Source organism: Nothobranchius furzeri, chromosome 6 (genome assembly GCF_043380555.1).
Source record: "Nothobranchius furzeri strain GRZ-AD chromosome 6, NfurGRZ-RIMD1, whole genome shotgun sequence".
Classification (NCBI taxonomy): Eukaryota; Metazoa; Chordata; class Actinopteri; order Cyprinodontiformes; family Nothobranchiidae; genus Nothobranchius; species Nothobranchius furzeri.
Genome location: NC_091746.1, coordinates 34,192,901 through 34,218,476, shown reverse-complemented (window position 1 = coordinate 34,218,476; position 25,576 = coordinate 34,192,901). Strand labels below are relative to the sequence as shown.

The 25,576-nt window shown below is 45.9% G+C and overlaps 1 protein-coding gene across 1 annotated transcript in view; it reads right to left on the bottom strand.

The window, feature by feature from the left end:
- Positions 1-233: 233 nt before the first annotated feature.
- The window catches only part of LOC107390272 (multiple EGF-like-domains 10), a 57,417-nt gene continuing 32,074 nt past the window's right edge, over positions 234-25,576 (bottom strand). The window contains 19 exon segments of the mRNA XM_015966889.3: positions 234-505; positions 1,182-1,202; positions 1,205-1,381; positions 1,483-1,527; positions 2,031-2,139; positions 2,223-2,338; positions 3,760-3,984; positions 7,534-7,662; positions 7,759-7,887; positions 8,149-8,277; positions 8,372-8,500; positions 9,410-9,544; positions 10,228-10,374; positions 15,548-15,650; positions 19,578-19,741; positions 20,339-20,459; positions 21,144-21,318; positions 22,742-22,954; positions 24,872-25,008. Coding sequence (XP_015822375.3) covers positions 444-505; positions 1,182-1,202; positions 1,205-1,381; positions 1,483-1,527; positions 2,031-2,139; positions 2,223-2,338; positions 3,760-3,984; positions 7,534-7,662; positions 7,759-7,887; positions 8,149-8,277; positions 8,372-8,500; positions 9,410-9,544; positions 10,228-10,374; positions 15,548-15,650; positions 19,578-19,741; positions 20,339-20,459; positions 21,144-21,318; positions 22,742-22,954; positions 24,872-25,008 — 2,466 coding nt within the window. The 3' untranslated portion in view covers positions 234-443.

Below are 25,576 nucleotides of genomic sequence, written 5' to 3'. Positions count from 1 at the left end.
AGCCTTGCCTCTGTCAGTGTGCCCCAGGGCAGCTGTGGCTACATTGTAGCTCACCACCATCAAGGGTGAGTGTACAGTGCTTTGGAGTCTTTTGGCTTAGAAAGGCGATTTGCAACTGCAGGTCATTTATCATTATCTTGATGAGAAATAGGGCAGAATGTAGTCACTCAGGACACACGTTGGTGCTGGGTCTGAACCAGGCCAAACACATCATTAAAATACCAACCAAATGTCAATTTACATTACAAATATATGTCAACGATTACAAAATAAAACAGAAGATATGTTGTAGAGATAAAGTATATACACCATCTAGTGCTGGCACTAGACTTCTTTTTGGATCTAAGCTGTTATTTACAGTCCGGTTCTTCTCTGAGCTGTGATGGAGGACTTCCTGTGGGTGGCAGGAGGTGGTGCTGACGGGACACTAGGCTGTTTGTTGGTCAATCGTAGAGCAGATGGCTGCTGTTTGCTGCAGATGGCAGGATGGTGTTCACAGTCGGTTCTGGAATCAAAACATGTCTTTTAAAGTTCAACAAAATAACGCAATCTAATGCTTCAGAGAAAAGTGTGTTCACCTATGTGCACATGCAAGCTGAAGAAATATTCCCTTTGAACTTGGCAAGTTTGGTTACTAAAGTTCTGCTGGAACCCTAACCCTAATAATAATAATAATAATAATAATAATAATAATAATAATAATAATAAACAAATGTGCCTATTTTATTTAATGTTTATTAAAACTGTTTAACCCTCTCAGGCTCAAAATAAGTTTTGATAAAAGGACGAGCAACTAAGTCCTTCAGGGGTACTTCTGAGTTAAAAATGCTCATGAAATACGTACGTGGAGTAACCAGGTAGGTAGGTTTTAACGTTGCAAATCTGCAACGCCTGCCTCCAGAGGGTTAAAGCATAACAGAAAAACACTCCAATTACAGACCTTGAGGGCCCACCAAGCAATAAAAGTTACCTCATGGTTTTCTCAGGAAGAACCAATAAACCAGATATTTTTTTTATTATGTCTTAATAAAACCACAAAACATCCCTCAGTTTTCTTTGTACAAAGATTAATTCCTGAAGGTATTTTCACCGGAAATACTGCAGACCCCTGACACTAACTAGCTGTAGATCAGCATTCTGAGTCAAAAGCTGACGAGACAAAACAGAAAAAGGCTCTTTACCAACTTCATAGACATTCCGGTTGGGCTGCTGTTGCTTATTTCTGCATATGCTGAATCTCTTCTGGGTGATTTCATTTCCATGTAGCCACACTCAGAGTTTTTGGAGTTTGGCAGCGGAGGGTCTTTTATTGTGGCATATGGGTTTTCAGAGCTGCTAAGTGAAATGGAGCTTCCATGATAGGCTGTAGCCTGCAGCGCATCTGGATGACAAGAAGTAAAACAACCATTATGAACAGATAACCTTATAAAATATATAAAACAAATACATTTATAAATAAAGATGTTAGTGGGGAGGACCTACCTCTCAAAGGGCCCCCCATGTAAGGCCTGCTTACTCCACAGGCTCCTGGGATGGAGAAACCACATTATTTAGGAGACAACAGGAAGGATGAAAACCGGTGTGACACATTATTACAAGCAAGATTCATTCTGCCAGTACCAACAAATCATCAAATAAGGAACAAAGTATCTGAAATTCACATTTTTGTAGTTATGTTTTACATGAGAAAGTGAAAAAAAAGCAAGATGAGTGTTGTTTATTGTCCAGTTGTGGGTGACGACACAAAGCGAGACATTTGCGTGTGATTACTTTAACGAGCCAAGTATGTTTCCCCATAATATCCCATCTGTATAAATTCCTTTCATATGCACCACGATCTCAGCAATAGCAGCTCTTTGTTCTGTTGACATCGTTCATGGCTGCAGCTAACTTCAGCAACACACATCAGCAGTGCACCAATGAATGTCTTCTCAAAATTACAGGGACCACAAGAAGACAGGTGCCCCTCTACTGGCTGTTATCACACTGCAACAAACAACAATTATACCCCAAGAGACTTGATGACTCACCGAGTTCAGAGAAGCAGTCACCTTGGTTCCAATCTGCAGGTAGAGTGCTAGTGTGACCACCAAGATGATCCACAGGCTTCATATTTGCAAACAGATGACTATGATTGGCCTAAAAACAGTGTAACGGCACATGGATGAGTATCAGATGTTTCTTTTCCATCACTTCACTCTTCTGAACTGCAGTGTTCCCACCTGTCCATACAGGCCACCGCTGATGTGGGAGGGGCTGATGCACTGGGGTAGGGTGTGGTAACTGGGGTTAGAAAAGTAGTTGCTTGGATGGGCCTCACTGGTTGGAGAGTGAGCATCTAAAGAAGGGCAAGAAGTATCAGCAGAGCACACTATTGGCGCATTTACATTATGGTTGGATCGGCCTGACCCACGTGTACACAGCCCACCCCCGCTTGGCCCGGTTATGCTTACATGGCCTCGGGAACATGGATGTGGTTGAGGACATAGGCGGGTTCCACTGAAGTGGTGCGGATATGTTTGTGCAGGGGCGTGTCCAGGGAGTGGCCTGGGGCAGCACATGCCACCCTTGGAATCTGATTGGCCACCCCAGGTGTCACCACACAGAATTCCCTTTAAATAGGCTTTTCATTGTCCACAAAAGGCTTGAGGTAAAACAAAAAAGCATAACCACTGGTGCCACATATGCACAAAGTAGTGCCTCACCTGGGCCACTCCATTTTAAAAGATCTGGACACGCCACTGTGTTTGTGATGTAATTTGTAGGTTAGTAAACAAAAGCGGGTCAGTTTAGACAAATGGGATGAGACGGTTAAAAACAACGGAGTACGTTGAGGTACTTTTATTTTCGGTACTCCGACTGTGGATCTTTTTGAAGAACAATCTCAACAAACAAAAGGCTTCACAAGGCAAGGCTTTAGGCCCAGAAGAGGTATAGGAAGCCATCCAAGAAACCATTTGGAAGCATGAAGGAACATTAGGGTAAGTGCTTGTTATTTAATTCACACACACATTGCCAGGCCAATCGGGTGCTCTCACAACCTAGGTAGGCGTGAGAGTGACCACTTCAGCCGGCCAGTCAGTCTAAAGGTGGGTGTTATGGTCAGCTCAGCTCAAAAAGAACCAATGTTAAATGGCCTGTATTTGAATAACTCCTTCTTAGGGTTCTACAACCCCCCAAGGCGCTTCACAACACAATCAGTCATTCACCCATTCACACACTGCTGATGATGAGCTACAATGTAGTCACAGCTGCCCTGGGGCACGCTGACAGAGGCGAAGCTTAACGAATGCTGGCACCACCTGTCCCTCTGACCACCACTAGCAGGCTAGGTGGGTTAAGTGTTTTGTCCAAAGACACAACAGCAGCTTTCTCCGGTCGGAGCAGGAATCAAACCTGCAACCTTCCGATTAATGGACAACCCGCTGTACCTCCTGAGCTACTGCTGTCCCTGCCTCAACCACAAGGAAGCAGGACTGAAAAAAAAAACAGTCGGCTCCGCACGCACAATGCAAATATAAATGCACTGACCCTACCAGGGCCAAACTGAGCTGACTGTAGTGTGAATGCGCCTTCTTTCAGAAGAAGATCCCATATCAACATTTTAAGTTTCTAGTTTGGCCTCTGCAGATGAAAGGAATGAATCACAGATTAGATAATTAGAGGTGATGCAGGTAAGACGTTCTGAGACTAGCTTCAGAGAACACTCTTAAGTCCATCTTTTATGAATGGTCCTTTTTACACATCAGTGTAATCTACCTGCTGTGGTGTAATCCGCCGTGACCCTCACAGCTGGAGCGTACACAGCTGGCATGGTGGAGGCTTTACCCTTCTGCTTCTTCTTGTAAATGATGAGAAGGACCAGGAGAAGAAGCACCAGTAGCACCAGGATAATGATCCCTGTGATGGCTCCTATTTGGTAGGTGTCCACATGCATAGCTGTACTGGTCAGACTGTTTAGATTTCCAACAACCACCACACCTACTGCACACAGAAGAAGCAAAGTACTTTAGTTTTTATAGAGCTCTCTGCTAACGGATGGTGACAAAGTTGATCCTCTAAAGCAGGATGCAGCACTCCTCCAGAAGATTTACCATGCTTTTAGACAAACCCAGCTGTTAACCTATTGGTGCAGCGATCAACTAGCCTAGTGAACTAGACCAAATTCTTGCTTTGCAAAGTTTGCAAATAATACATAAATAATACATTTATTTAGTCTGGCTTGCCAGGCTAGCGATCAGCAGCATTCTCTGCATCTTCTCTACACTTAGAGGTCCACTGCAGAAGGCTAGCATATTTAATTTAACAAATATATACATAATTTAAAAAGTACAAGTCATGTTATATATTTATATTGAAACTTATATGTATAAAATGTAACGTTATCTCCTGTGTCACGTGACGTAATGCAAGTCTGTTCCATTTAGCAGTTTGCTTTGACCAAGGAAGGACAGTGTCCTCCATAGGCGTCATTTTAACCGGGGACGCCGGGGACATGTCCCCGGCAAAATTTGTGATTGGCAGCTGTGTCCCCCCCCACTTTCAAAAACGCCTGCTGATGAGGATTTTTGTTTTACCAGCTCAGATCTTATCCAGGGGTCGGCAACCTGTTCCCATCAAAGAGCCATTATTACCCGTTTCCCACGGTAATTCTGGACGGACCTTAATAAGCAGCGACTTAAGTGAAGCAGGCAGGTCGCGCTAGAAAATTTAGTTTAAAAAGACGTCATAAACGTGTTCCCCCGTCCTTTTTATTTATAAAATATGAAGTAAAAACTCACAATTTAATTTTCATTCATTTGTCATTAATATTTAGTCTACACCCGTGCGTTAAGTGGATCATCTTCCAGTAAAAGCAAAGCATCCAGTCCACCTCTCCAAATGCGTAAAATGTGCATCAGCCGCTAGTTAGGCACGCCGCGCGCTCCGTCAGCTGATCAGCCCAGACAAGAGCAGAGCAAATAGAGAAAGAATAGAGGATAATTGTGTCTGGATGTGGATGGAGATTACATTTTACAGCAGCCTGATCATCATTTAAATACGTAAACCATCACCTGTCTTCTAGTCCACGCTATCAGCATTATTTTAATTGGTGTGTGTGTGTGTGAGTGTGTGTGTGTGTGTTTTCCACTTCAAACACTGGTCTAACCAACCAGACCAGCGTGCCCAGTAACACATTAATGTTACAATTAAACATTTTCACTTCATGTAGGCTAGGAACATTTCACCTGCCGTGGCCCGACCGCTTCTGCTCCACATAAACTTTGTGCGTGATCAAATGTCTCTACGCGTCATGCGTCTCCATATTAGAGACGGGAACAAGCGCTGTTCAGCCAAAGTTTCATAATTTCATAAAAAGAACATTTCTCCAAGTGACATCCCTCAGAGAGACCGGGTTTCCAGACCGCTTCAGTGGGAGGAAATCTTATCGCATGCGCCGTGGTTCTGCACTGAGCTGCAAACCCATCAGATCTTCAGCTCACTGTCCACCGTGGGCGCTCCGAGCCACGCTGAACACAGTGTCCAGTATAAAGCTCTGATGTTCTGATGGGAATATTTTACCTCCGCGATGTGCATTAACAATTAAAATGTCAGCTCATCCATGAGCATCCGTGTGCGTCTGGGTAATTCTTTCAAACCAAGCAACATCCTTGAGTTCATCTGTCAAAATAAACAGTCAAATGGAAATATATGTAACCTGCCGTTTAACTGTTTTGCCTTCCTGTGAAGATTGTTGCAAAGAGAAACAATTAAACTTGATTAACCCCAGAGCCACCCAGAGAACCAGAGCGCATGTGGGAAGGTTCCTCCCACTGAAGCGAGTGTTTTCCAAACCCTGTCTCTCAGAGAGACTTGTCACTTAGAAAATGTTCCCTGATTATGAAACTTTGGTTGAATAGTGCTTGTTCCTGTCTCCAATGTGGCGACACATCCAGGAGCCGTCTGAGGAGAATCCCAGAATCTCACCTCCTCTTCAGCTCATAAAGTGCCGATATGATTACGCACAAGCGTGACCGGTCAACCACCGCAGACCGGGTTGGACCTGTTCAGGTTTACGCAGATAATCTTTACATTTGGAATTGGCATACAGGTGTAAAATTAATGCAGTAAAATATAAAGCTTTTTATTTAAATATCCATTCATTATTTTATAAGCACAGAGAGCCGCATCAGATGAATGGAAGAGCCACATGCGGCTCCAGAGCCGCGGGTTGCCGACCCCTGTGCTAGCCTACTTTATTGTCCCCAGCAATTTTTAAACCCCACTCAAGTGTATGGTTATTGTCCCCAGCAATTCTGAAAACAAACTGACGCCCTTGGTGTCCTCAGAAGGAAGGCGCCTGGCCAAGCAAGACATTGCCTTGAGAGGCCAGGCGCCTTGCCATTGAGAAACACCCTAAGGCACCTCCTTATCCGCCTTATCTAGTAGAGATTTTATATAAACGTTCCCAGAAGAAGTTTGAGGTCAGAATTCCAGCTGCTTCTAAACAAGTCTAGAAGTCGTCTTGTGACCCGAGGTGACAGCTTTTTCTGATGTTGCTCCCAAACTCTAGAACAATCTTTGCTTTATTGTACGGATGAGTACAACTTGGAATGATTTTAAGTCTATTTTAAGACCCATCTTTTTAACATGCCATTTAATTCCAGTTGAGCAGAAATAATAGGGAATTCTTAACATTATTCCTTTTTAAAATCTTTTCTATTTTTTTGAAGAAAGATAAAGATAAGATAAAAATCCTCCCTCTCCAATAAGCCAGGAGAAGAGAGGCTCTTCTGTGCAGCTGGCTGTCTGACCTACTCAGGAAGTAAAATGCATCCAAAACTGAACACAGGAAGTTATCTAATACATAACAAAACAAGACATGTCTAAATTAACGAATAAAATCAAGCTCTAAAATAAATGCAAGAACCCCAAATGACAACAACATCCTTGGGTTCTGAGCCCGGCCTGCTCTGGGGTGGGCGACTGCAGGTGGGCCTGGGGACTTGTCTATAATGTTATGTCCCGGGGCTCTGACGCGGCTGCAAGTTGCACCCCCCGGGGTAATCCTTTGCGCCTTTCGGGAGGGGGGTTGGGTCTTCTCTGGTTGCAGTCTCCCTGGGGTCTCCACGCTAAGGCTGTGGTTGGCACTAAATACACTATGAATTATGGCGCAGTGATATTTTGATTTTGTTGTATTTTTGTGTGTCCCCTTTTCTCTCTTTCTGCAGGTCTAGGAGCAGATTCTTGTTCATCATTTATTGTGGACCCACCCCCTCCACACACACACATCTCTTCCTTTTCTCTCCCCCTTTCTCTTTCACTTTCATCTCCATTGATATTTTAAACAACCGAAAATATTTCTAATGAAGTTTTGGTATCAGGCGAGGCAATATAGCAGAATCTATATCGCTCCACCTGTGAGAGAAAAACTGTAAGGCTTGTTTTTGGCATTCAAACATCAATTTTGATTGATTCATAGCTGGACAGGACATGCTAAAAAAAACAAAAGATTTATGGTTTTAATGTGAAAAAAGACAACAACATCCTGACCTTGATCACAGCGCACTCCCTTCCATCCGGGGCTACAGTAACATGTTCCCGTCATGTGATCACACGTGGAGTTATTCAGACAGTCGCAGAGCTGGCGGCAGCCATACCCGTATGAACGGTGAGGACATTCTGAAAATAAACAACACTTTTGACACCTGGGTCAACTTTGTTGAGTTTCTTATTAATAACTGTACATCTGTGGATACTAAAAAGGTCCAAACGTACTTTGCTCACAGTTTTGTCCCATGAAGCCGGAGCGACACGAGCACTTTCCAGAGATGTGGTCACAATCGGCTCCATTCTGGCACCAGCAGGTCTGAGAACAGTCCTTCCCATGAAAGCCCAGAGGGCAGCCTGCAAAAAGGTCCCTGTTATCACAGACTGGAAAAATCTCAAGCTTTACTCTGAAATATTCTGTTACGGACAGTTTGGCTTCAGAGGAGAAAACTATCAAACATCCTAACAAAATTCTATCAGTCAGTCCTTCCACGGCCCAGTAAACACTGATTCAGTTATTCATTCATCTTCTGTAACCTCTGCTTCCGTTAGGGAGATGTCTACTACTTGTGTTTAGTTTTAGAGACATCGGCTGTTGGAGACCAGTGTGTGACTAACGCTGTGTGCAGAACAGGCCCGTCCATCCAGCGCTGCATTTACATTCTCCGTCATAGGCACTGCAGTGCGCTCCATTGTGACAGTTACACGTGTGGATACAGTTGGGCCCCCAGTGACCCGGTGGACATGCTGCAACACAAATAAGATAACTAAATGCTAGAGCCAGTGTCAGCTCAGAGAGAAACACTGAAAATATTCTTCTGGTTTTAGAGGGAAAACTCACGCTGGGAGCAGTCACTGCCGATCCATCCTGGATAACACTGACAGGACCCATCAATGGGGTTACAGGTACCGTTGTTGGTGCAGCTGCAGCTCCACGCACAGTGCTTCCCAAACCGACCACCAGGACACACTGCACACAGTTCACATTCATGTTCTTCATCCCGGTTACCTCACTGAAGGTGTAGGGTCTCAACAGGAGCTAACATGGTAACCATCAATGAAAGGATTTGTTTTCAAACCAAAAATCTTTCAGAAATCTGGAACATGTACATTTACTCTTTTAACTTAACTTCTGAGCAGCATTCTAAAAATACAATAAGAGCTTTGATGCTTTGTTTTATTCACATTGTTAGAATTATGCTTCTTTTACTCTATGAGGCTTGAAAGGTCACAGCAAGCATGTTTGTGATCTTGGTTCAGTACTGGGCTGGATTATTGGTCCTTTCTGGCTTCTGAGGAAGCCCTGTTAGATGGGGTGGGGGGTCCATTACCCTTGCCCTCAAAATGCCTTGACACGGCCCTGGGTGTGGGACTTTGGAATCTGTCTACTCTGTAGGGTCAGTAAGTGTGGTTACATGCACATCTAAGTCCAGGTATGGAAATAATCACACACACCTGAGTGGGAGCCTTTATCCTGGTTTAAGATGTCAGTTAGAAAATCAAATTATTGAATGAAGTGTGTTCGACTCCATGACAGTTGGTGGTGACAACAACACAACAGCACAGTACATTTGTTATGTAGTGTACCGTTTGATGATGTTACCCATCAGATTCACCCATAGTCTCGTGGAGATGATATCACCATTGCCTTATCACTTCTTGAAAGGGGAGTGCTTGGGCTGGCCATAGCTCGGCTGAGCTGGGACGTTGTTTATATGCTGAGAAGTTCAATTTTCTGGGTGCCTAAGCTCGATTAGGAGTGGTCTAGTTAGTTTCAACTTCAGCCGGACCAAGGTGTGTACATGCAGTTAAAAAGCCTAAGACAACAGTTTGACTGACACTGCATGTAAACACACTGAGTGTTGTGTGGGGGACTCACCTTCATTACACAGCGTCCCCCTGAATCCAGGCAGACAGTCACACTGACCCATGATGTGATGGCAGGGCCCATTACTGTGGACACACTGAGGACAGGTCTGACTGCAGCGGTGACCAAAATACCCCGGAGAGCAGACTACACACAGAAAACACAACAAACAGTTTCCTGGTGGGTTTTATTTCTGCTGACAATACTCAGCTCTGCCTTCCTTTCAAGGCTAATATTGTTAAATTATGCAACTTGACTAAATGTTTAACCAGTATCAGACAGTAGTTTATAACCGGTTTATAACCGTGGTGCTATCTCTGACTCTGCTCTGTCCTGGATTAATGAAAAACATCTTTCAGCTAAGAAATCTCTCTAAACTCTGGTGTCCCTGCAAATAAAACTAAGCATCGGGACTTCAGAGGGGACATTGGTCAGCAGTTCACCTGTGAACTGTTAATCAGCCTCTAGTCAGGGAGAGATGTTACAGCGGACTCCACTGGTGGTCCTCAGAACCACTGATCTATGTTCTGTTTGCTTTCCTTCTCCATCTGATTCAGGCGTTGGATGTTCTGCAGAAGCCTGGGAATCAACCATTTATTGAAATCAGGTGTTCTTAAAGAGAGAAACGCCTATAACCTGCAGGACAGTGGTCCTCCAGCACCAGAACGGGACACCACTGGATCCGGTGAAGTGAAGTGGAATTATTGAATGGAAATAATTGCTCAGAGGTCTGGATGGTTGGTTCTTTCTTCAGTATTCATGTTTTTTTGTTTTAGATGTAGCAGAGTGTTGTCATTCTCTGACCCATGTGGTGCAGGTTTGGTTCTTACTTCTCTGGCAGTTGGTTCCTCTGAATCCAGGAGCACACTCACAGGTTCCCTCATCTGGAGAGCAGGACGCTCCGTTCATACAGGAACATGGGAGGGAACAGTTAGGGCCCCAGCGGCCCTCTGTACACACACTGTCACAGTGGATACCTGTACACACGCATGCACACACGCAAAAACACATACACACACATACACACACAATGACACTTTCACATTCGTTCTAACACCTAGTCTAATACTGAATGAGGTAGTGTTTTATCATCTCATCTTTTATAGTTTTTAGGGTGAACTACTACTTTTTTTAATGTGACAATTGTAATGATTCATGTTCCTCATATTCTGCCTGTCGTGTTGGTTGCCCGTCCTGCACTAATCAGCATCATAGTTCACCTGAGTTCTGCCTGATTACATCATGGAGCACACCTGTTCTTTCCTCTAAACCTTCAGTGATCTCTGCTTCTCTGCAAGATTGTCTGTAGCCTTTTGTCTCAGCATTCCAGAAATTCATCGTTCTGATCTACCAAGCCCAGTACCACGTTCACGTTCCTGGATTGTCTCTGCCTAGCCCTTAAAGGATTTGACTGCTTTTCTGACCTCTGGACTCCGACCCTGTTTTGAACCACGGCTTCTGATCCTAGTCTGCTCCTCCTGCTAAGTATGCCTGCTTCTGCCTCTCTGTTGATGTCCTTTGCCTGTTTCTGAACCCTGCCTATGGACTGAGTATTTGTGGATAACATTTGTCTGTCACAGAAGAGGAGACATATTCACAGACAGAAAGAGGAGGGAGAGTTTTCTGTCTAAGGAACATCCTGGGGAACTCTCCAATCCAAACCAACGTTTCCCCCTGTCTCTGCCACATTTTCCCTCTACACTGACCCCTCCAACAGTACTTGGCTGCAGAGACCCAGCTCATGGCCAAACCCTTACTCCTTTAATAAAGTATCTTTTTATATATTTTATAAACTCCTGTGTGGCTGAATTCCTGGTCTCCAGAAAACCCTTTACAGACAATGTGTAGTTTTTACCATAAATCTCTGGAAATATCCATCAAATTGTTAAATGAATTAAATGATGCCCAGTTGTTGAAAAATACTGGTGGCTTCTCAACATATAACTATAAAAATCAGGTCTAAAATACATTGGAGCAAGTCTGATTTTTAGCGATGCAATGTTAGACGCCATGTTTCAATTTACAGCCCATGAGGACAAAACACATTTACTGATTTGTAACAAGCAGTTAAACTCTCCTCCTTGAACCTTATCGTGGTGGGGGAGTTTGAGTGCCCTAATGATCCTAGGAGCTATGTTGTCTGGGGCACTTTGTGCCCCTGGTAGGATCTCCCATGACAAATTGGTCTTAGGTGAAGGGTGAGACAAACAGTTCAGAGGATCTTTCATGAACTATCAAAGAGTCGGAGTACCCGGCCCGGAGGGTTACCGGAGTCCCACCCTGGAGCCAGGCCTGGGGTTGGGGCCCGTGAGCGAGCGCCTGGTGGCTGGGCTTTCGCCCATGGGGCCCGGCTGGGCCCAGCCCGAACTGGATACGTGGGCTCATCCAACTGTGGACCCACAACCCGTAGGAGGAATATGAAGGGTGCGGTGCAATGTGGATTGGGTGGCAGACCGAGGCGGGAGCATTGGCGGTCCGATCCCCTGACAAGGAAACTGGTTTTTGGGACATGGAACGTCACCTCGCTTGCGGGGAAGGAGCAGGAGCTTGTGGCAGAGGTTGAGCGGTACCGGCTAGATATAGTCGGACTCACCTCGACACATAGCATTGGCTCTGGAACCCAAGTCCTTGAGAGGGGTTGGACACTCTTCTTTGCTGGAGTTGCTCCAGGTGAGAGGCGGAGGGCTGGGGTTGGCTTTTTGTTAGCCCCAAGACTCTCTGCCTGTGTGTTGGGGTTTACCCCGGGGGACGAGAGGGCAGCTTCCCTGCGCCTTTGGGTCGGGGAACGGGTCCTGACTGTTGTTTGTGCTTATGGGCCAAATATCAGTTCAGAGTACCCACCCATTTTGGAGTCCCTGGGACGAGTGCTAGATAGTGCTCCATCAGGGGACTCCATTGTCCTGCTGGGGGACTTCAATGCTCACGTGGGCAATGACAGCATGAGCTGGATGGGGTGTGATTGGGAGGAACGGCCTGCGTGTCCTGAACTCGAGTGGTGTTTCGTTATTGGACTTCTGTGCAAGCCGCAGTTTGGCCATGACGAACACCATGTTTGAACATAAGGATGCCCATCGGTACACTTGGTACCAGGGCAGCCTAGGTCGCAGGTCGATGATAGACTTTGTAGTTGTATCATCTGACCTGCGGCCGTATGTTTTGGACACCCGAGTGAAGAGAGGAGCGGAGCTGTCAAATGATCACCACCTGGTGGTGAATTGGATCAGATGGCAGGGGAAGATGCCACGTAGACCTGGCAGACCCAAACGCATAGTGAGGGTCTGCTGGGAACGCCTGGCAGAAGAACCTGTCAAGACGGTCTTCAACTCCTACCTCCGGCAGAGCTTTGACCGCTTCCCGAGAGCAGTGGGGGACATTGACTCTGAGTGGGCCTTGTTCCAGTCTGCGATTGTTGAGGTGGCTGTTGCTAGCTGTGGTCGCAAGGTGGCCGGCGCCGTACCCGCTGGTGGACACCAGAGGTTCGGGGAGCTGTCAGGCTGAAGAAGGAGGCCTTCAGGGCGTGGCTGGTGTGTGGGTCTCCGGAGGCAGCAGACCGGTACCGGATAGCCAAGCGGGGTGCAGCAGTGGCAGTTGCCGAGGCAAAATCTCGGGCGTGGGAGGAGTTTGGTGAGGCCATGGAGAAAGACTGTCGATCGGCTCCAAAGAGGTTCTGGCAAACTGTCCGGCGCCTCAGGAGAGGGAGGCAGCAACTCACTCACACCGTTTACAGTGGGGATGGGGAGCTGCTGACGTCAACTGGGGCTATAGTCGGACGGTGGAAGGAATAATTTGAGGAGCTCCTCAATCCCACCAACGCGCATTCTGTGGAGGAACCAGAGCCGGGGGATCTGGGGGTGGACAGTCCAATCTCGGGGGCAGAAGTTGCTGAGGTAGTCAAACAACTACACAGCGGCGGAGCACCGGGGGCGGATGAGATTCACCCTGGGAATCTCAAGGCTATGGATGTTGTAGGGCTGTTGTGGTTGACACGTCTCTGCAACATTGCGTGGTCATCGAGGGCAGTTCCTGTGGAGTGGCAGACCGGGGTGGTGGTCCCCATCTTTAAGAAGGGTGACCTGAGGGTGTGTTCCAACTATAGGGGGATCACACTCCTCAGCCTCCCTGGAAAGGTCTACTCCAAGGTACTGGAGAGGAGGGTCCGATCGATAGTTGAATCTCAGATTGAGGAGGAGCAATGTGGTTTTCGTCCTGGCCGTGGAACTGTGGACCAGCTCTATACCCTTGCAAGGGTGATGGAGGGGGCATGGGAGTTTGCCCAACCAATCCACATGTGTTTTGTGGATTTGGAGAAGGCTTATGACCGTGTCCCCAGGGGCACCCTGTGGGGGACGCTCCAGGAGTATGGGGTGGGTGGCTTTCTGTTAAGGGCCATTCAGTCCCTTTACCAGAGGAGCGTGAGTTTGGTCCGCATTGCCCGTAGTAAGTTGGACCTGTTCCCGGTGAGGGTTGGACTCCGCCAGGGCTGCCCTTTGTCACCGGTTCTGTTCATAACCTTTATGGACATAATTTCTAGGCACAGCCGTGGTGTGGAGTGTGTCGAGTTTGGTGGCAGGAGAATCTCGTCTCTGCTTTTTGCGGATGATGTGGTCCTCCTAGCTTCATCCAGCTCTGATCTCCAGCTCTTGCTGGGTAGGTTCACGACTGAAAGTGAAGAGGCTGGGATGAGGATCAGCACCTCAAAATCTGAGACCATGATTCTCGACCGGAAAAGGGTGGCTTGCTAACTCCGGGTCGGGAGAGAGGTCCTACCTCAAGTGGAGGAGTTTAAGTATCTCGGGGTCTTGTTCACGAGTGAGGGTGGGAGGGATCGGGAGATCAACAGGCGGATTGGTTCGGCATCTGCAGTGATGCGGACGCTGAACTGATCTGTCGTGGTGAAGAGGGAGCTGAGCCAGAAAGCCAGGCTCTCGATTTACCGGTCGATCTACGTCCCAATCCTCACCTATGGTCATGAGCTTTGGGTAATGACAGAAAGAACAAGATCGTGGATACAAGCGGCCGAAATGAGTTTCCTCCATAGGGTGCCCGGGCTCAGCCAGGAAAAATACACATGGTCACTTTAAGACCTAATGTTATAATAGCTCTATGGTCAATACCAAACATGTTGATTACATTTTTTGCACTAAATCCTTCTCACTTAAAGTGATCTCAGCAGTTTTATTCTAGACAGTTTTAGTACCTTCTAGAATGAGTCATTTCAGGGCTGTGTCACTTTAATAAACAAAATAAATGAACACACCCATCAATCCCCCCAATCTTCCTTATTGTGACATCACAAATGGGGACTGTTTGGAACGTCTAGTTTTAGGCACGCAATTCCTAAACCCAACGGGTGGACGGGCTTTATTCACATTTGGAGTATCTATAGAGGCAGTAGACACCCACATGGCAGCACTAATGGATACAATAGGTCAGTCTCCTTTAACATAATTTTACAGTGATCCCTCATTTATCCCGGTAGATGCGTTCCAGACCTGGCCGCGATAGGTGAAAATCCGTGAAGTAGGGACACCATATTTACAGTACTCATTTAACAGGTACGTATTCAGTATTCAGACTTTTAAACCCTCCCTTTACATAGAAAAACATTTTTACTTGTTTTTTTTTAATAGTTTTATTACAAAAAGTGCATTTTATGATGAAATTGATGAAAAAAAACAGGAATTTCTTGATTTTTCGCATAGGAAAATACCGCGAATCGGTGAAAAATACCGGCGAATTTCCCTTGAATAAGGCTCCAAAGAAAAAATCCGCAAAGTCGTGAATCCGCGATAAATGAACCGCGAAGTAGCGAGGGATCACTGTATTTTTAATTTGTGGGTTTTCTCCAGGTACTCCGGCTTCCTCCCACAGTCCAAAAATATGACTGTCAGGTTGATTGGTCAATCTCAATTGTCTTTAGGTGTGTGTGCATGCTTGGTTGTTTGTCCTGTGTGTCTCTGTGTTGCCCTGCGATAGACTGGCAACCAGTGGGTGTACCCCACCTGTTTGCCCGAAGACTGCTGGAGATAGGCACCAGCCCCCCGCGACCCTGCGTGAATAAGCAGGTAAAGTAAATGGATGGATGGATGTTCCCAAAGGTCCTTAAGAGGACATGGAATCAGTTGTGATGAATTATGCGTTTGTTCTTACCAGTCCATCCAGCTAGACAGCGACAGTGTCCAGTGGAGTGGTGACATCCAGCAGCATGACTGCAGTCACAGCGTTCCTTACAGTTTAAACCGTAGGTCCCCTCCTGAAGAAGATCACAAAGGTAAACACACCCTCTCACATGAATGTTGACTTGGTTTTTAAAAAGCTTTAGCTGCATTTCAATCAAAGAGCCCATGGGCCTCATTTATCAAGCTTGCTTACGCACAAAACGGGTTCGGAAAACTGCGTAAGCAACTTTCCACGCAAACTTTGGGATTTATGAAAGAAAACTTAGCGGAAAAATGTGTGCAACTTTAAGTTGACTAAGGACCTGGCTTACGCACATTTTGGACATGGAGAGCACCTGCAGTGCTGCTGCTGAGAAGGATAAAATTATGAATTCCAGCAGCATTATCATCACTTGTACTTCTTTGTTTTCTCACAGAACAAGACCCCCCCCACACACGCGCGTGCACACAGATGCGCGCACACTCAGACACACATACACAGCCTGAATGTCACAATGTAAGCCAGGAGGAGGTTAGGACCCAAGATGCAGACCCAGGATGGCAGAAGTAGTGAGAATGTAAAATCCTTTATTAGGAATAATTGTCCAAAAGTAAAATCAAAAGGGCAGGAAGCCAAAAACCGAAATCCAAAAATCCTAAAGCGCAAACCTAGAGACCAAGTGACCAGGAGAGGGAAACGAGACAACGCTGACACAAACAATGGACCGACAACACATTATGACGCAGACAGGGTTATATACACAGGGGCTGGGTGATTAAGGGAATTGGACACAGGTGAGACTAATAACAGAGAGGAGGAGCAGAATGGAGCAGGGGAGGAAACCAGACCTAACTGGGGAAGGAAGCAAAAATGAACCAAAGGGAGATATTGTCTAAATGATCCAAACATGACAGAAACCTAATGATAAGTGGGGTGACTAAGGGAAGCGTGAGGGAAACCTTGAGAGAACCTGGAGTGGGCTGGGGAACACAAGGAGACACATAAGGGGAGCCTAGAGAGGGATGGGGAACACAAGGGAACACGTGAGGGGGACGCAGAACATGACAGTACCCCCTCTCAATGGGCGGATACCAGACGCACCCAAGACAAGTACAACACAGTACAGGACGAATAACTGGGGACCACAGGGGCAAAGAGAGACCCAGTGAGTCCGGGGCATGGAGACTCCGGGAGGTCGGTGACGGGGAACCAGCAGCTAGGACCAGGGGGCTCTGGGAGGCCGGCGACGGCGAACCAGGAGCCAGGACCTGGAGGCTCTGGGAGGTCGGCGACGGGTAACCAGGAGCCAGGGCGCAGGAGACTCTGGAGGATGAGGGGACGAAGACTCTGGAAGAGGAGGAAGGGACGAAGACTCTGGAAGAGGAGGAAGGGACGAAGACTCTGGAAGAGGAGGAAGGGATGAAGACTCTGGAGGAGGACTGAGGGGCGCTGGAGAAGGAATGAATGATGCTGGAGGAGGACTGAGGGATGCTGAAAGATGAGGATGAAGTGGGGACTTTGGAGGATGAGGATGAAGTGGGGACTCTGAAGGAAGAGACGGGGACTCTGCAGGCATAGACCGGGACTCTGCATGCGTGGGCTCTGCAGGAGTGGGCTCTGCAGACGAAGACGAGGACTCTCGGACTGGCTGGGCCAGAGGCGGAGCCTCTTGGACCGGCGGAGCCGCTGCAGGCGGGGCCTCTTGGACAGGTGGAGCCTCTTGGACAGGCGGAGCCGCTGCAGGCGGAGCCTCTTGGACAGGCTGACCAGCTCAGATCTCTGGGAAGAGGAGGAAATTAGGCTGAGCTGGCGGCGATGGCGGGTGGAACTCAGGCAGGGGTGTCAGAGCAGGAAACACCTGGACAGCCGGTGCTGCTCTGACCTCAGGAGACTTCTGGTGACGGTTGCGACGTCTTCGACCTAAGGAGGTTCGGCCCATCAGAGGTGCAGAGATGGCGCCAGATGCCACAGAGGAGGAGGAGTGACAGCCCACCGGAGACTATGAGGTAGCGCTGTCTGGACCAGGTGAAGGTGTGGTGGCTCGGCCCATCGGAGGTGCTGAGATGGCGCCGGTTGCCGCAGATGAGGAGGGTGACAGCCCACTGGAGATGATGAGGTAGCGCTGCCGGGACCAAGCAGAGGTGTGGTGGCTCGGCCAATCAAAGGTGTGGAGATGCGTATGGTAGGAGGTCGCAGGTTGAGGCCGAAAGCCACCAGAAGCTCCTTCGCGACAGGCCAAAAAGAGACCTCTTCTATGGGGTGAAGGTCCAAGTAGAGGGCGGCCCACCGCAGGGCTCTACCTCCCGAACAAAGCACCATGAATGATAATTTATTGAACTCAGAGGAATTCATGTCCAAGCAGCCAGCACAGACCTGTATAAAAGTCCAGCAGGTTTCCGGGTCACCATTGTACCTGTACATTTGCCGTGGTGTCGGAGATCCTGGAGATTCTGCTGGGTCCTGGGTTGGTCAGTCCATTCTGTCACAATGTAAGCCAGGAGGAGGTTAGGACCCAAGATGCAGACCCAGGATGACACAAGGCAGGAGTAGTGAGAACGTAAAATGCTTTATTAGGAATAATTGTCCAAAAGTAAAATCCAAAAGGGCAGGAAGCCAAAAACCGATATCCAAAAATCCTAAAGCGCAAACCTAGAGACCAAGAGACCAGGAGAGGGAAACGAGACAACGCTGACACAAACAATGGACCGACAACACACTGGACGCAGACAGGGGCTGGGTGATTAAGGGAGTTGGACACAGGTGAGACTAATAACAGAGAGGAGGAGCAGAACGGAGCAGGGGAGGAAACCAGACCTAACTGGGGAAGGAAGCAAAAATTAACCAAAGGGAGATATTGTCTAAATGATCCAAACATGACGGAAACCTAATGATAAGTGGGGTGACTAAGGGAAGCGTGAGGGAAACCTTGAGAGAACCTGGAGTGGGCTGGGGAACACAAGGAGGATGCAGAACATGACACTGAAGTGCAGAATACAGAATGCTGAATATCAGCAGGGGACAGAATGTCATGCGTCTGTGACAGTGTGTGTGTCCTGTCACTGTGACCCAATTGATCATGCGCCCTGGCTACCTGGACAAGGGAGATATCTGTTTGGCTGACTGGTTAGTGCGCATGACTTTCACCTGGGAGTCTGGGGATTGAATCCTGATTGGATCATTTTTTTATATCTGCCACAGATCTTTCTGAAGAACTCAACATTGATGGCTTCAGCAACGCTTTGCAACTCCGTGGATTTTCTCTTTTTTGTTTTGCAAAAGCACTTCCTTTCATTTCTCCACCTCACCCACAAGTACCTCAATTTCTGCTTCTGTGAAATTGTGCTTCCTTGATCTGCCTTGATCTGCGGTCGCCATGTCATTGGCGGAGCGCTGCAACAGCCGGCTTATGTATATGCATGAGATCCACAAGGCACTTTGCATTGACTATATATGGCAGTAAGTGGGCGTGGTGAGGGCGGGATGTGATTAAAAAGCAGCTGAGAAACATTCTAGATAGTTTCTGATTTATGAAGCGGAGATTGCGTGCAGTTGTGCGTACTCCATGTTTGATAGATCACAAACCTACCTTTTTTTTTGCTGAGCTTAAGTACGGTTTTAGTAAGGATTCTACGCAACGTTTGATAAATGAGACCCCAGAACTGTACAATCTCTGACCCTTTTTACGGGTACATTCAGTCATGGCTTTTTGACATCAGTACAAAGATCTAAATTACAGGAAGTATAAGAATGAGCTGTGGAGACACCCTAGATCCTGAGTGAGTCAGGTGAAGTGGACAGTAAAGAGCAAAATAAAAAAACAACACACATTATGGGAAAAGAAGGGTCATATACATCACAACCTGAGCCCAAGAATCAGAACTGAGCAACGTAATTTCTACTTTTCTAACTTAAGCTGAAACTTTACTGATTATGAATATAGAAGTCACCAGAGTCCGAGAGATGAACTATAATTATCTTGAATTAATTAAAAGTCATGTATGTTGCATCCTGGTGGCCCTACCTGGCAGCGAAGCTGGCACCTGTCTCCTCTCCACCCTGGAGCACAGCTACAGCGACCATCCAGTGCACTGCAAGCTCCTCCATTAGCACAGTTACAGGTCAGGTTACAGCCCAGACCCCAAGTGCCACTGGGACAGCGTATACCACAGTCCACCCCGTGCCAACCTGAGCAGGAAAAAGTCAGACGTTAACTTCAGTCATCAGTATAACTTTGTTGCTCTACTAAAATAAGTTCAGCTGGACAGTGATCCAATAGCCCAAATTAGAAACCACATACCCCTACTGCAAGTCACAACAACACGTCAAGCTGCCATCAGTTGAGTTTTCAGCTGAATAAATAAATACTGAAACACTGATCCATGCTTTATTGTCAGCAGGTGCTACAGAGCTTGGTCATGTGTAACCATTCACAGTGACGTTGAATTAGAAAAGACAGCGTTCACAATATTTAAAACAGTGTTTATAAATCAGACAGGTGAGATTAACGCATCTGTTACCAGGAAGACAAACCCTGACCTGTGGTGATACAGTAAACTGTCTCCCTGCTCTGTGATCCTCTACCGAAACTCTCATTAAGTGAATTTAATAATGTTAAAGTTCTGATGGTTTGTAATCTGCAAGTCTGGGCGGGAAACATACTAAATATGTTTTAAGATTCAATGGAAAAGCACTTCAGAACACTCCAGCCCAGTCTCCGTCCCACATTTTCCTTTTTCTCTCATTCTTTTCTTCACTTCCACTCAAATCTCATCCTGCTCTCACCTGGTTTACAGAAACAGGATCCGTCGGCAGGCGAGCACTCGGCTTTGTTCTGACATTTACAGCTGGATGAGCAGTTTGCTCCAAACTTCCCAGCAGGGCACGAGACTGAACATCTGGGACCCTGAGACAAAAACACACCAACAGGTCAAGGTTGTTCGGTCTGTTTACAACTCAGACACAAAGCTACAGGCTCTTAGGTCTACTCTGGACCGCTTTGGATCCTTCAGAAGCATCAGATTGCTCCTCACCTCTAAAACTTACCTTCAAGTCCACGACTACCTTAAAAAGAACCAGTCAAAGCTGATCAGCTAAAGACAATGTTTAGAAAAGCTTTAACGTTTTTATTAAATAGATTATTATGGTTATCACTAAAACTAAAGGTAAAACCGGATGTCATTCTAGTGAGGGGCATTCTGGGGATGTGGTGACTTATCTGACCTATTAGTAAACTTCCTGTTGGTGATGAGAGACTGATCGATGTTGAATATAAAGCAGCTTGGTGACAGCCTTGAGAAGAATTCAACCAGGTTGGTATCATCAACAAACAAAATATATATTATATTCTCAACCTCTGAACCAGAAAACAAACCAACAAGCATCCCTGCAGCACACTGCTGTAGTTTCTACCTGCTGCCACTAGATGTTCATACAGACCCATAGATTTCTGCTACTTAGTGAGTTCTAAATGAACGTGTGAGCTGAAATGTCCTTCATCTTCTTAGTTTCTGTGAAAAGTCGAACCTATTTGAGTGAAAACCAGACGAAACCTTCTGCAGGTGCATTGGGGAATGACAGCCGAGTTTACCATGAAGCCTGGAGCACAGATGCACTCCCCGCTCACGCTGTGGCAGTCGGCACCATTCTGGCACTGGCACACTTCACTGCAGGATTTGCCATAAAACCCCGGTGTGCACGTCTCATTGCAGTAGAGTCCTGCCCAGCCCGGCTGGCACGTGCACTCCCCTGACATTGGGTGGCAACTGGGTGAAGAAAGAAAAACACATAAAAATTACTCATCACAAAGCTGCAGCGCAGGTAGATGACCTGTCCAATGGGAGGCGCCGCTAGAGACACGTGATGTTCTCATGTGGAACTTTTACACCCATGTTCTTTAAGTACATCTAAAACATAAAAAAGCACAAGTGCCAGTGAGAGTCAGGACACATCGAAGACCAGGTTTCATCAAGCAGATCAACACTCTGGTCAGGCTGGGGGGGGGGGGGGGGGGGGGGGGGGGGGGGGGGGGGTCAGACTTCTGTATTAGAGCCATGTGTCCAGAATCCCAACAGGATCCTCTTTCGGAGCTGTGTAACTAACACAAATCCAACACAGATTCAGGCTGAAACCTTAAAATTAGTTCCTGTTCACAAACCCCTGTTCCTCTTTACCGCTCACTGAATCATGTTTCATCTGAAATGTGGTTGTTTTGCTCAGTGATCATGGAACAATCACCAACTCAGGAAAGAGGATGTGTGATCTCAGATAGCAACATTTAGCTCAGTAGCAGTAAAATTAGGGGTTTGCTAATGGTGATTAGCTCTGGTGACCATCTGGAATCAAGATATCGATCCTTCGATTACTGTCTCAGAGTTCACACACATGCACAACACATGGTGTCCATGTCACCAGATGTGAGGAAGAACCAGTGAGTTTGTGAGTCTATGCAAAGGTGTGTGTGTGTGAGTGAGAGAGAGAGAGAGAGAGAGAGAGAGAGAGAGAGAGAGAGAGAGAGAGAGAGAGAGAGAGAGAGAGAGAGATAGAGAGAGAGAGAGAGAGAAAGAGAAGCAGCACCATTAAGCAGAAGCACAGCATCTGTTCTCTGAGAACACATGCAGCCAGCAGCTGCTGCAGTCTAATGGAGCGTTCACACAGAAGCCAGTGTGCCACCTCTTGCTGTGACAGTTTGGCCAGATGCTGGAGAGAAGAGCAGCACGCTCAGACCCAATGCAGTTGCTCTGTGACCTGATACCTGAGTGAACCGACTGTAAATTAAATCAACATTAGCTTCAATTTTGAACCGACACAAATTTGCTTTTCCATTTAGCTCTCGATAACTTTTAAAATTTGGATCAAGCTGGCTACTGGAACACCCCCAGGATCAGACTCTCTTCCACCTGGTCACTGTTGATATGCCAGAAGATTGCCAGTGACTGGAGGTATGGACACTGTGTGCCCCCAGCATACCGTCCTGCCCTCTGCACATAGGTCAGCTCAGTGCAGTGCACCTCTGCACTGCTGCTATGCAACATACATGGGTTTGCATGCCTTTTCCACCTCTAGCAGACCAGCCTTTCCTCAGGAACGTTAAACCTCTGCTCTGGTACATATGAGCTATCACAATCCCATTTAAACGTTTAGGTAAAGAGAAGGTATTTGTTGTGTCCTGTGTGATACACTGCATACCTGCGAGTGTTTGGACTGTGGCAGGGACACTTCCTGTCACACTGGAGGCCGTAACGGCCTTCAGGACACAGGCGGATGTCACACCGTTCCCCAATAAATCCTTGCTCACACAGGCACCGCCCACTGGTATGGGAACACTTGCTGTTATTCTCACAGCGACACGTCTGGGAACAGCCAGACCCGTAGCTACCAACTGGACACTCCTCCTGACACCTGTTCAGAACCACAAACATCCAGAAACATCACTGACAGCAAACACAGCCTTCTGTATGTGTGTGAGTTTGAGGTATGTGAGCTCACACACCAATGCACGGTCAACACACACATAACAACTGGTTGAGTCTTTTCTGTAGCCACTTATCAGACGCTGACGACCACATTAGCACGTTTATGAAGAAGGGTGTGGTGGGTTATTTTACGTCTGCAGATTTAATATGTTATAATTAGTATGCTCAGAAGCCAAAATAACATGAGACAATCATGTGTACGTACCACACAAAAAAGTATGACCATTTCAGTCCGAGGAGTGGTTTGGTGGAACAGCGTAGAGGTAAACATAAAAAAAATGCAAAACTGTTGTACAATTCAAAACATTAAATAGAAGAAAACTTTTGGAAAACTACTAATTTGCTAATGAATTATGATAGACATTAAGGACTTGGTAAAGCAATCAAAGTCAATAAGATCTAATTTAGAATTTGGATTTTATTTAAGATGTAAAAGTTTAAGTGTTTATAAGATTTCTTGCTAATGTGAAAATTCTAATTTTGCTTATTGATTTTGTTTATGATGTATGTGTAGAGATGTTTATTTGGATTTTGGAAATGGAAAGATGTTGAGGGATAGGACAATGAAAAGCCTTGAGCTTCTCCCTATTGCCCTTTAAGGACCAAAGAGGAATCTCTAAATCTTCTAAATAAGAAATGTTTATTTTGTATTTGATTTTAATTAGTTTAAATGGTCTGAAGTGAATGAATAAATAAACAAACAAACAAACAAACAAACAAACAAACAAACAAACAAACAAACAAATAAATAAATAAATAGTCCTGAAGCTCTTTATTAAAACCCAAACTGATGATTGCTGTCTGGCGTTGGCCCTTTGGGGACTACACTTAGAACAACTGCTGGACCCTTTAGTCATCAGGGAGGAACATTAATCCTTTAACAGGGCTGAAATATCCTGAGAACATTTTTATCCAGTCCTTAATTATTTCCTGTGATTACTGTGTCTGCAGGGAGAAGACTGGATTGATGCTCTGAAATTTCTCTCTACATTACAGCTGAAACAAATACCTGAGAATGAAAATGGGATAATTTTATTTTGTTACTACTCAGTGACTTGATGCAATTTGCTGGGTTCCTTATATAGGAAACATTATTTCTGATTGGCTTAATGAACTGACCTGAATTGGAATTTTTATTATGTGAAGTGCCTTGAGACGACTCTTGTCGTGATTTGGCGCTATATAAATAAACTTGAATTGAATTGAATTGAATTAATCTCTCACCTAATCCCAGAAGAGATCTAGATCTAGGCGTGTCACGTCTGCATCAGCACCATTCTGTGATGTTTGGCTCGCTTCAAACCGGTATTTATTTCTATATGAGCCAGAGTGGGGTTATTTGTGTCTCCCTGCTATAAGATATCTAATTACACAGCACACATGATGTGATGCTGGTAATTATGGGACTGAACGCCTGGAGCAGGGCTCAGCTGAGACCGTTCTGTGACAAAACCAGTTGGTAATCCTGATTGAATTCTGTCCTCTCAGTGGTGTGTCAGAACCGTATTTATTATGTAAAAAAATACATTCTTACAGTGTGTGTGTGTGTGTGTGTGTGTGTGTGTGTGTGTGTGTGTGTGTGTGTGTGTGTGTGTGTGTGTGTGTGTGTGACTACGAGGTAAAACGTGATGTTATTGACTCTAAATGTATTTTTAGGTCTGGATCTGTTTTGTGATAGATGGACAATAAACTTAATGAATACATCGAGAGACAGACAGACAGACAGATATTTTTTATCCTTTCATGTGTTGCACATAAAACTGGAATTAAGTTGAAACAGCTTCAAGATGATGAAGGGAAAGAGGATGACATCACTACAAAGGTTAGGAGAGCTGCCCCTCACCGGTCTCCCATGTATCCTGGACTGCAGAGACATTGTCCAGTGGTTGACAAGCAGAGGCCGTTATTGTGGCACTGACATTCCTGGGAACAATTCAGTCCAAATCGTCCTTCTGGACAGGGCTGTCCACACACAGATCCCTGGAAATATCAGCAACAGAAGAACAGTATCTTAAGAGTCATTTAAAGATATACTAATAAAAATAATAATAATACGTTTTATTTGCAAGTGCTTTTCAGACCCTCAAGGTCGCTGAACAACAAAAGTAAAAGCAGTAAACAAATTGTGCAAGCAGTGCAAAATCAACAGTCAATGAAAACTAACATGAAAATAGCATCAATAGAACAATGCTGAAATAATAAAATTTAGCACTGACAATCACATAAATAGATAAAATCACCTAGAGTACACCATACACCTGCCTAAATAAGTGGGTTTTGAGAGGAGATTTAAAGTGTTGTACAGAGGTGGTCAAGCGAATTGAGGAAGGGAGTTTATTCCAAAGCCGAAGGGATTGTGAGCCGAAGGACCAAAGACCCATAGATGACAAACAATCTTGTGGTATAGTCAGTGAGTTGCTAGATGAACAGAGTGTGCGATGGGGTATAAGGTAGAAGAATGTTTGTTAGGTAAAGGGGTGCAAGATTATTTAGAGCTTTAAATGTCAGTAAGAGCATTTTAAATTGAATAAGATAAGCAACTGGCAGC